The following is a 12,224-nucleotide window of genomic DNA, read 5'->3' as shown; positions in this document are numbered from 1 at the left end:
CTGTCCTCATTAATGGGGCACCTGCTAGGTGCTAACGCTGTGCTAAGTGGTTTAAGAATATCTGAAAAGAAGGGGTGCCTGGGTGGCTCAGTGGGTTAAGACTCGTGATTTCAGCTCAGGTCATGTTCTCATGGGTTGTGGGATGGAGCCCCGTGTCCGGCTCCACACTCAGCGGGGAATCTGCTGGAGATTCTCTCCCTCTGCCCCTCCCCCCACTCTCATGTGTGCGCATTCTCGCTCTCTCTCTCAAATAAATAAATCTTAAAAAAGAATATCTGAAAAGAGCATTTCATGGGAATAGTTTTTTGTAAAATACATTTTGTAAGATAGTAGTTTGACTAATTATAATCCATCTCCTTAACTGCTCTGTAAGGTCCCGAGGCACAGACGCCTGGCCTCTTCTTGGAGATCATGTTCACCCAGTGCCTACATACCCCACAGCCGCAGGCCTGGGGGGAGCTCGTAAGTGTGAGGGAGGGAGTCAAAGCCACGGTGAGGCTCTCTGTAGCTGTCACCTGCTTCTGTGGGGATCACTCCTGCACACCTGTAGCAGGGCCCCACATGCCAAGTCTGCCACACTCCTCCATGCACCGCAATCTCCACGAAACAGAGAGCGACTGCTCAGAAACTCTAGAATCCCGTGCACCAAAACGACTGTCACTACAATAACACCGAAATCCTGCGCGGCTCTTTCTTTCCCTCCAACTCTGACGCTAGAACAGAAGACATGGACACGACAGTCCTCAAGGCCCATCACCACCACAGAAGGCCCCCGAGGCATTTGATCTTTGACATCCTACACCCTTTCCAGGACCCCAGTCAGTGGAGACAGAGTCCTGGACAGCCTGAGGAGGCTTACATTTAAGAGTGAGTTACCCATTCCAACAGCTTCTTTGGTAACTTCTCTGCACAATATCCAGTAATGAAAGATCTAGATCTAGCAAGAGCTTAGAAATAGAAACGGGAACACACTTACTCGCAGCCGCCTTGATCTGACTGGGAATTCCTGCTTGGTCTTGTTGGCAAACCACTGCTTTCACCTCATCACTCCTTAGACTGCCTCTCCACCTTTCTAGCAGTTTCTCAAGAGGCCACAGGCTTATAAATTACAAACACGAGGATGCATCACAGAAACTGACAATAGTGAAAGTTTCCAGAGATAATAGGGTTTGATAATGACGGTACCATCTAAAAATGTTAAATTGCCTTCCTAAAGTGGATCTAAGACACAGGGGCAAACGAGTTCGCCAAGCCAGATTTACCTTGAAACATCCCTTTTCATGTCTGGCGCATCACAGCACACCATCCCTAAAGAACAGCAGAACCTTGTCCTGTCACACAGGAATTGATGGCATGATAAATAAAAGAATCTTAGAGCAAGATGTGGCCTTGGAAGTCATTGAATCCAGCTGCTCACTCAACGTAAAAACTGCTTAGAAAAATTCCACCAAAGATGCTTTGTGTAAGTAACACTTCGAGAAAGTCAATTCAACTGTTTCTTGAATCTCTCCAAGGCAATCACTAAATGCAACAACGTTGTTGTAAATGTTGGTTGCAAAAGTTTCACAACCGTCAACAGGGAGGCTGCGCCCTACCTCTTGGCTTGCTGCCAGATGTCATCCTGAAAAGAAATTGGCACGGAGAGACACACGGAACCTGGAAGAACATGGCTGACCTCACCCTCAGTGCCTCCCACTGGCACCCCTCACACTGAATCCAACAGTCTTCAGAGCACTGATGTCGCCATGGCTCGCGGAATTCCCTTGCTAGTCACCCAGATGCGTCCTGACCATTTAAGCACCAGATGCCCCACGAAGTGCATTTTAGCTCTTGAAAATTAAACGTTGCCCAATTTCTCAACTCAAAAGTGCCAATAGAGCAAAACAAATAAAGCTACCCTTCTTTGGGGGCGCCTTAGGCACAGTCATCACTCACACTGTCCACATGGCCATTTACAAGGTACAACTATGGCTATCCTTTTACTGTCCCTTTCATTCCTGACTGGGGAGCCGGAGCCGACGGGAGCACCTCAGCCGTGGTGTGGGGAGGGGGACGGGGACAGTGCAATGTGCTTGCACCGTCCCTCCCTGCACCTGCAGTGAAATCTGCAAAGATTCACACCCTTGCAGGGCCTGGAGGACGGGTACCCCTGTCTGAAGTCCCCCTCTGCTCCACCCACCTCCCCACCCCCATGTCCCTGCGCACCAATAAAGTTCATCCAAGTGGGCAATTTTTATCAAAGTGAGAGACTTGAAATATTTATATGCAGTACTAAGTGGGGGGAGGGGGAGAAACATGCCCCTTATGGGGGAAAAAAATTGTGGCTTGCCACAAGATGTTGGTAAATGTCCTCATACAAGTTAACTGTCACACTAACCATGAAATACCAGAATCAAACGCTATGTCTATCTTATACCTTGGTATTAGCAAGAAAACCAGTTCCTGTTCCTTCTCTCAGCAAAGAGAACAACAAAAGCCGGAGGACATATTGGATTAAACACAGAGACAGAGGTGTGGCGGGTGGCCGCCAGCCTCGCCAAGGACCCTGTGCCCCTTTCTCAGCTTTGGGCCGGTGTCTCCGCTGCTGCAGACTGGGTGGGGACCCAGGTCTCCGTTGTCATTTGCCTCCCCTGCACTCCTCTGCCCCTCGGGCATCTTGCCTCTGTTCCAGCTCTGAGAAGGTTTTCTCTCCCCAGTGTTACCCATGCAGCAACATTTTGGAGGGAGAGAAAGGACGAGAGGGGGAATGAGTGAGAAAGGAGACGAAAGAGAAAGAATAGAACCAGCCTCTTCCAAAGGACAGACATCCGCCCCGCGGGAGCAGAGAAGTCCGACCGAAGACCAGCTCCTTCTTACCTTCTTGCCATTCACAAAGAAGACCAACTCATCTGCTGTCATTGTTACCGGTTGGGTCCCTGACCTCCAGGTACCTCACTCCCAAAAGGCACTGATGTGTATCGCAGCTGAGCAGCTCGAAAAAATACACCTCCCCAAATAACGAAACTTGGCCAGCCAATAGGAAAAAAGCCGCCCAGAGCTCCAGGGCACAGGGAGTTCTTGGCAAAGGCACCCGTTTACATAACCGAGAAAACGCAAACAATCTTAGTCAGGAAACCACACCCCCAGCAGCTGTGTCAAAGAGCACAGAGGAAGGCACAGGCAGAGAGCAGCCCAGGGAGGCCCTGTGGCCAGGTGACTTGCGGTCTGAAGCACCACCGTCCTGGAACCTGCTTCTTCGCCCCCGGCTGCAGGCAGAGAAGGAGGAAGGGCCGAGGTCAGAGCCGCTGCATAGAAATGATTCACACCTTCCCCCTCGACACTTGCCATTTAACCATTCAGGTTTCCAGACGCCCTGACTCAGCTCACACAGGGGACTCATTCTCACACAGCCCAGAGGAACACAGAGGTCAGGAGCCAGGGAGCCCAGTGATCCAGAACCAAAACCTGGCATTTGACCTCGGCCGTGTTGTCTTCAGAACTCAGTCGTGGGGCGCCTGGGTTGCTCAGTGGTTAAGCGTCTGCCTTCGGCTCAGGCTGTGATCCCAGAGACCTGGGATCGAGCCCTGCATCGAGCCCCGCATCGGGCTCCCTGCTCCACTGGGAACCCTGCTTCTTCCTCTCCCACTCCCCCTGCTTGTGTTCCCTCTCTCACTGGCTGTCTCTCTCTCTGTCAAATAAATAAATAAATAAAAACTTTTAAAAAAAGGGAAAAAAAGAACTCAGTCGTTTTCATCCTGTAAATGAGCCTGTGAATGGCACCAAGAGCAGAAGGCCGAGAGACGAATGATATGTTTGAGGAGCGTGTTGTAGGTTTGCCAAGCACCGAAATCTATACTACTATTGCAAATGTATTCTCAGCAACACAACAAAAATTCTCCTGTTAACAAACCACTTGTGAGGTTCTTCTTTTGCTTGTTTCTCCCAGGAAAAGGCCCCTGATAAGTGATCAGAGTAGCTCATTAAGAATATTTCAAAATATCAAATAAATTAAAACACCCACACCTTATAGGCCCTGGGCCAAGTTGACACAGAGCTGCCAGCCCTCCCGCTCCAGGATCCACTACCTCCTGGTACAAACACACATGCACACAGCCCACCCGGGCAGCACCGATGAGCTGGCTGTGGTCGGCACGCGACTGTGCCTTCCCACCCACACACACATGCACACCCACACCGGCATGCCCGCTGGTCTTCTTTGGTCCTGGAACAACCCACCTGGCTACTCAGCCAGCCTCTGTGCAGGGGGTCACTGCCCCCGTGCCCCTCGCAGGCCGCATGCGGGAAGAAGAAAGGAGTCTAAGGCAGATGTACTCGGGATAGCATCAGCTTAACAAAACTGCAGCCCGCTAGGGCATTGTCAACACAATGCCCTCTCCTTCCACACACCTAATTTAAGCAGGAGATGAGGTCTCACGTGTAGGGGCCCAAGCATCCCTGTCTGGTCCCAATTATCCTGGTTGAATCACTGAAACTGTGACCAATCTCTCAGTCCAGGGCTAACTGGGATGGTTGGTCACCATAAAACAATGGTTCTTCACTGGGGGACTGGGTAGGAGACATTCCCATGTCGATACGTTTCATGGTCATGACTGAAAGATGGTACTGGCGTCTAGTAGAGAAGAGGCCAGGGATGCCATACGCACCCTACAATGCACAGGACAGCTCCCACAACAATGAATTATCTGGTCTTCAGATGTCAATAGGGCCAAGGTTGAGAAACCCCACTCTAAAAAGAAGAAGAAAGAAGGAGGTAGGGAGAAGCAGAGGGGCTGATTCTGGGCCGTGTTTCATAATAGCTCAGTACTCCCTGACCGCACTAACTCCTTCGTGGTGGGAGGCTTTTCCTCTATCCACTGATCCACCCAGTTTTGCAAGCCCTCTACTTTCTCTGGCTCGACTCCGGCCAAAGTTCCAGCAAACTCTCAAGGTCAAAGAGGAGGACTGAGGACAGAGCTTGGGGTTGGGGTTAGACGGTTTGGCTTAAATAATAGCTCGAACACTTCTGTGAGACCTTTGGCAAAAATCACTCTCTTGGCTTCTATCTCATCCACAAAATGGGGGTGACTGCCTACTTCATAAGAATCCCGCCTGGTAAGAATGAAAGAGACATAGTTTAGGCAGCTGACCTTCAGTCTCTTTCTCTTATCTGGAGGTGAAATTCCTCTCTGTTATTGCAGAACATTAAAAAAACAGAAGTGAAATAAATATTTAATAAGGGCTTCTGTTGTTCAGATTTTATTTTTGTGGTAACTGTGGTGACTAGTTTATTTCTGTAATACTGAGATTTGGCAAAATGCTGACTTTGTATGATTATTCATTATTTGGCAAAATATTGGTGACCATTTCCTTCTCCATAACTTTTCAAAATGTTACAAATTAGAAGAACAGTCTAAAACAAGCATTTTCCCCCAAGCTGAAGACCTCTTGTTGACGCTTTCAATATTGAGATGAATTCTCAAATTTGGGCTGAATTAATGGGATTTCGTGGTTTGGGGATAGGGCAACTCTAACTTACATTACATTAACTTACCCCGTTTTTCCTAAGGAATGCCTTGGTTTATAATAGGCACTGTATTGGCGTGAGGTCTCAAATCCGCAGAAGAGTCGGATAAGCCCTGAGATCTCCTGGACAGAAGCTTCTTCCCTCCTGGAACAATTGCAGGAAATCAAGAGTTAAGAATGAAAAGTGCAGAGTCCTAATTTCAGGAACAGTGAGGTCCCTGGGGGCCAAGCACTCCCAGCAGGAAGTGATGGGGGAGGCAGAAGCCTAGCTGAGGACAAAACACAAGCTGACACCCTGCAAACTGCCCCCCCCCCACTCCTGGGTGGATATGCATGATATTCTTCCTGGAAGCTCCCAACTGTCTTAAAGTTAAAGCCTTGCTAGAAGGAAAAACAACCTGAACTTGGCAATGGCAAGGCCTCCAATATCCCAATCAGCCACCCCTCACAACCCCAGGACAGCAGCTCTTTCTGCCTGAGGTCCTGTCCCTGTGTTTTAAAAAAACCATCATTTTGCACCAAAGATGTCTCAAGATTTCTTTCTTGGCCATCGGCTCATAACCTCACCCCACCGAGCCTCACCTATATTCCAAAACTGCAGCAGAAGAACAATTCAGGAGAACTTTTGGAGTGTTCTCCGGAGGCCTGGTCAGGGCCAGGTGACAGCTGTCCAGCCTTCCCTGCTTTGGAGCAGATGCTCTGGCAGCAGCACACATCCTGGCAGGTGCGGGCCGGTGCGGGCAGGTCCGGCTGCCTGCAGAAGTCCCCTACCTGCTCTGAACCAGCCTGCATGACATACTCTGCTGGGCTCCCTTGCTTTACATCTGAATTTGCATTTTTACCTGTACCCTATGGCATTTTTTGTTCATTTTCTTCACTTAAAACAACCTTCACTAGAAGAGAAAAAAAATCACTTTTCTTTCAAAATATTCCATCATTCATTTTTGTTGGCTTTTTTTTCTACTAAGTTTGTTTTTGTTTTTTGTTTTTTTACTAAGCCAGGTTTCCCTCCTACAAAGGCCCATGCTGGATAAAAGATTTTGCTATGTTCTCAGAGGATCACCGCGTGGTAGCACCTGTCTTCCCTTGTTCTGCCAGACATCTAGATTATTAACCAGCTATAATCATAGTTCTTGGCACCTGAAGAGCATAATGTGATTTCATTTGATCTTTATAACAGCCCTGCGAGATGGGCAGGGAAGTCATTATTATCTTCCCTTTCTAGACAAAGAAAATGAGGGTCAAAGAGGTTGACTTGCCAACAGTCTCACAGCACAGCAGCCTCCTACCCACTCCCCAGAAGAGAAATCATCTCTTTGATGGTTCTTCACTAACTGTGGAGCATGGACGCAGGATTACCAGTGTGGCATTCATGGCCCTTCTCAGTCCAGCTAAAATCCAGCCTCTGGTTGGTGAGTACCTTCCATGGCTGGATGGTGAGCCCTGGAATCAAGAGAAGAACAGTGTTTACTGCTCTATTCCTCGTGCCAAGTGTACTGTCAGGTCTGCAAGAAGGATCAATAAACGCTTACTGGATTGAGCCCACAATGCAAGGAAAGGGTTGAATTTTCAGAAATGTCTAAGCCTCTGAATTTTTTCTTGATTCATTAGATTTTTTTTTTTAGTATAGCTGACACAGACTATTACATTGGTTTCAGGGGTATGATATAGCAAGTCAACAGCTCTAAAGATTATGCTGTGCTCAGCACAAGTGTTACTGCCATCTGTCACCAAGTGATGCTATTACAATATCATTGATAATATTCCCTGTGCTGTACCTTGCATCCCTATGACTTACTCCTTCCATAACTAGAAACCTGTATCTCCCACTCCCCTTCACCCATTTTGCCCATCTCCCTACCACCCTCTCCTCTGGTAACCATCAGTTCTCTGTATTTTTAGGTCTGATTCTGACTTTTGTTTGTTTATTCATTTGTTTTGTTTTATAGATTCCACATATAAGTGAAATCATATGGTATTTGTCTTTTTCAATCCGACTTATTTCACTTAGCATAATACCCCCTGACTCTTATCAAATACAAAACTTTCTCCCATTATTCCATATATTATTGGCAACATTTAATTCCTTCACCAGCTCCTTTCCAACTAACCTTCTATCGTTGATATTAGGTAACCAGCTAGTATTCCTCAGCAACAAGTAATCCTTTATTACTATGGAGGAAAGCAACCCTTGATATCCTATACACATCTGGGCAGTAGATCCTTCTAGAATCAAGAAGCTGGTATTACTGAAAAAGAGACACAGAGTCAAAACTTTTAAAAGCGTCTGAATTTCAGCCTGGGTCAGTTACTGCCAGTACACAAGAGTTCAAGGAACAGAAAAATCCCAGAAGCAATTTAAACTCACTTTATCTGTCTGCATCTATTATGTTTTTTGAGAATGTCTTTTTGTACTCAGTAAACTCTATAACCCCAGAGACATTTGTGGTGATGACAATGTGTGCCTGTCTGGACACAAAGTCAGGTCTCTTTCTAATCCAAGGTACTGCAGCACAATTCAGGAAGGAAAGTCCTTACTTCTGGCTCATGTAAAGGATCAACTGACATTTGCTCTGTAGACAGGATGGCCCAACGAGTAGCCACTGAGGAAAATTATTTTCACAGTTTGTTTGCACCCCTATGCCTCTCACCTGACTTGTTTTCATATTATCATCTGAAATACTATACATGTACTCACTTAAGGTGTTTATTGCCACACCCATTCTCTCTCCAGTAGAATGTAAGTCTGAGACATGGCTATCCTTTCACCAAATATTCATGCCCTCCTTCTCTAATGAAAAGTTTCTGCTGGGAGGTCACTGCACAGCCAGGAGCACTATTTCCCACCTTCTTATAGGTGAGGAAGCCCTATGATTGAGTTCTGGTGACATAATGTGGGTACATGTGATGTTCACAATATCCAGGCTCTGGTTCTCTCTCTCCCACTGTCTGATCACTAATGTCAATGCCCAGGGTGACCTTGGAAGCCACACAATGAAGATGGCAGAGCTTCCAGTCAGCCCAAGTGCTTAAAAAAACACAATGATCTGAGTGCTCCCTTCCCTCACCCTTGTAGCTATTGGGAAGGAAGATTTTTCCCCCTACCCTTCAAAGTGTTTCTACATGGTCTAAGAATCAAGTTGACAAGAGAGAGATAAACATGAGAAAAAGAAAAACAAATTTATTTACATGCACACAGAGGCTCAATAACAAAATTGAGACCTAAAGAAATGACCAAGTCAGGCAGTTTTTATGTCTTTTAGATGAAGAAACATAAATCTGTGAGGAATTGACAGGACAAAGAAAACTCATGTCCAAGAGCTTCAGTTAGTAAGGAATTCTAAACAGAGTTTGGACTGAGGGAGTTGATTGGTAAAAGCAGCAAGTTTCCCTTATACAGCCTCCTTCGCCTGGAATTCTCTATCTCTGGTGACAAAGATATCTCTTGACCTCTGAGTAGGTACAGGGAGGGTACCTATCACAAGGATGATTTATTTCCTTTCTGAATTCAAAGGCCACGGTCAGGGGTGCAATCAGGTTGTTCTTCTTATACCAGTTGTTTCTTAAATAACTTTAATTCAAAATAATCAAAATGCCAAAGTGGTACATTTTGGGGCAGCCTGCCCTAGGCCCCCACATTGTCTACGTGACTTTATAGGAACAAGAAATAAATTTGTATTGTGCTTACCCACTGAGATTTCTGCGTTTGTCTATTACAGCAGCTAGTATTACATTCACTAATACAGTAAGTTCCCCAAGGGCAGAGATGTTTACCTGTTCTTTTTTTCAGGGCAAAAGTATACATGCCATGATAGACACAATATTTATTCAAAAAATACTTGTTGAATGATGAGTGAAGAACAAATGAATGAGTGATAGCAAGGCCAGAACCTGGTTTTAATGAAAGGCAAGAAAGCATGGCTTGAATGTCTGACTTGGTCCACTTGCAATGCTCCATGAGCAAATGATGTCACTGAGGATCATGGGCTCCTGGGCCTTCAGAGCAAATTCTACACTGGGTAATGGTCACATATCCATTTATTTATCAGTCTTAATGGGACTCTGCCATAACCCAGGCACCATACTGGGCATTGATTAACTATAGAATCAAAAAGGCTTAAAGGGCATTTTACTGTGCCTTATAGATAACCCAGGATCCCTGAGCCAGCACTGCAGACCCACAACTTACCTTCCATCCTAAATATTACCACTTCCCTTGGCAGAGATGCTGAATTCAGACTTACATATTGGCATCTTCAAAGTAGTTATCACATGAGAACTTCAGCGCTTCCGGGGCTGCCCCCGCCCCAGTTTTATTACAGTAGTCTCTGGGAAGTCGACCTCGGGTGCAGGCATCTACGGGGGAGATCACCTGCTGTTCCCTTTCCAAACTTGTCCTTGAACCAACATGCTCCACAGGACCACAGTGTTGCTAATGCTGTTATCTGCTTTTTCTTTTAAAAAGGAAGGAACTCCTTCTCTTCTGAAAAAAAAAAAAAAAACGAGAGCCCATTAAACCGCTGTTAATATCCTGAAACATACAACCCAAAAAGGGAACTTAGTCCCCAAAGTAATCAGGGGCAGAAGGCAAACTAGCCACCTTAGACTTGTTCTCTAGAAGTTCAGGTTCCCGATGCTCAGGGAGAGGATGTGGACACCAGACTGACCTTCTGCATGGACACGTCCCTCACTGCGGTCTGGTCCCTGTCTGGACGAGGCTTCCTCTGCTGAGGGCACCTTCCTCTCCTGTGTCACAACTTCTGGAAGCGGCCTCCCATTCTCTCCGGAGCCACGAAGGCCAGCTGATCATTGCACTGGAGGATTAACATTTGAGATTTTAGTCATCCATGGGTAATCCCCAAGTTTCAACATTTGCCATTTTTCTGAAGTGATGGGTTTGATTCTCATGAGCTAGAAGGCCTCATGTATCCTTATCACAGCACACTGACCACTTCTCCCTGAGGGATTTCAGGGGCTGCTTATACTGGTAACTGTGTGTGTGTGTGCATTTTGTGACAATTGGGGAAATTAAAACATCACATCTCCTTACTGATTTAACAACTTAAAGCTCCTTTAAGAGAATATATGACTCATGCTATAAATGCTGCAATGGGAGGCTGCCAGTCCTGAGGCGAGTCTACTGGCCAAGGCAAAATCACTTCCACAGTGAGAGACATTTTGAAAAGAACAAAGATTGACAAGGACACAAATATATGTCAGGTCCTAGGTTAGTCGTTCTATATGGACCTCATTTACTTTCTACAACACCCCTCTGACGTAGATATAATTTCTTGTTTTCTGTGTGAGGAAGCTGTCTGAGCTCAGAGGGGTTAAGTAACTCACCTGTCTGGTAAGGGGGACTCAGGATTTTAACGGAGTTCCTCTGAGTCTAGAAACTTCTGACAGCGATAGAAAGCAGAGGCTAGGCTTTCCTAGTGACACCTCCCCCAGAATGGTTCTTTTACCCTTTCCAGGGCTCAGAGGCAAGGGAGAAACTGCTTCCTTGACAAAGTGCTCCCTTCCCGCTGAGGAAGAGCAGCAGTGAGAAACGGCCTTGAGAGAATCGGTGTGGGGGCAGCAGAGGCTGAAGCAGTGGGGTCTGGCCTCCCTGCAGCTGAGGCAGCCCCCAGCCCTACAGGCCTGTCTTCTGAACAAACACAGACATGCTTCACAGCCGTTCCACTCTCGCAGGCTGTGTAAAGTGCTCTGAGGACCGAGATCAGCCAGTGCACGGAAATCGGGTATCTGACTACAACCATACTGGGAAAATTCTGGGATCCCAAATAAAAAGCAGAATGTAACAGAGTTATGGGGTGAGAGAAGAACCAGACTGCGGGAAGTGAATCTGATCTCAGCTGTCACCCATCTGACACGATGAGTCCTTGCGGACCTAGAAAAGGGCCCAGGTCCCAGCCTCACGGTGCCAGGAGGAGCAGATGAACTTGTGCTCTTCTGCCACCTGTCCTCGCAGGGCCCCAGGCCCGGGGCTTGCAGAGAAGGGTAAAGGCAGCAGTGCTCCTGCAGGGCCTACCCAGCAGGCAGACTGGGCCCCTTTTCTCTCTGGAGAGCCAGAGATATTGATAGACTTAAGAACCTGTGAGCCTGGGGCGCCTGGCTGGTTCAGTCTGTGAGGCGTCTACCTTCAGCTTGGGTCATGATCCCGGGGTCCTGGGATCGAGCCCGGTGTCTGGCTCCCTGCTCAGTGGGGAATCTGCTTCCCCCTCCCTCCTCTCCCTCTCTTTCTCTCTCTCTCTCAAATAAATAAATAAATAAATAAATAAATAAATAAAATCTTTAAAAAAAAAAAAGAAAAGAAAAGAAAAAGACCCCGTGGGCCCGAGGTGTCTCGTATGGGGCTAAAACCTTTCCCTCGGTGCTCCAGGAAGCTACCAAGTCTGTAAGTCATAGACTTAGACATAAGCAGATGAGAAGGAAAACAGAAGACCCAAAGGGAGGGAGACTAGGAGAGGATTCCAAGGATGGGGGACAGACAATGGCAAGCAGAGTTGCCTTGTGGATGCTCCCTGGCCTCTTAGCAGGTGTCCTGTCCCCGTGATTCTCAGCGGCCTCCTCTCTCCAATTGAGTAGCCAGACCAGAATAGTTCATGGTCCTTAGTGACCTGGAATGTGCAACTGTGCAGTCTTGGTCACTATCAATGTTTTCCCTATACTAAGCGTCCCCTGGTCTTCACTTCTACCTTATCAGCACCATTATTCTGAGA

The 12,224-nt window shown here is 47.0% G+C and overlaps 1 protein-coding gene across 2 annotated transcripts in view; it reads right to left on the bottom strand.

The window, feature by feature from the left end:
* The window catches only part of XDH (xanthine dehydrogenase), a 59,430-nt gene extending 56,354 nt beyond the window's left edge, over positions 1-3,076 (bottom strand). Inside the window, exon 1 of one of the 2 annotated variants that reach the window (XM_019807760.2) lies at positions 2,857-3,076. In XM_019807760.2, coding sequence (XP_019663319.2) covers positions 2,857-2,898 — 42 coding nt within the window. In that variant the 5' untranslated portion in view covers positions 2,899-3,076. The remainder of the gene's footprint in view (positions 1-2,856) is intronic. The other variant, XM_002927017.4, reaches the window with a different exon arrangement.
* Positions 3,077-12,224: the final 9,148 nt, after the last annotated feature.

This window comes from Ailuropoda melanoleuca, chromosome 4 (assembly GCF_002007445.2).
Source record: "Ailuropoda melanoleuca isolate Jingjing chromosome 4, ASM200744v2, whole genome shotgun sequence".
NCBI classification, from domain to species: domain Eukaryota; kingdom Metazoa; phylum Chordata; class Mammalia; order Carnivora; family Ursidae; genus Ailuropoda; species Ailuropoda melanoleuca.
The sequence above is the reverse complement of the archived record's forward strand: the minus strand, read 5'-3'. Positions and strand labels throughout refer to the sequence as shown.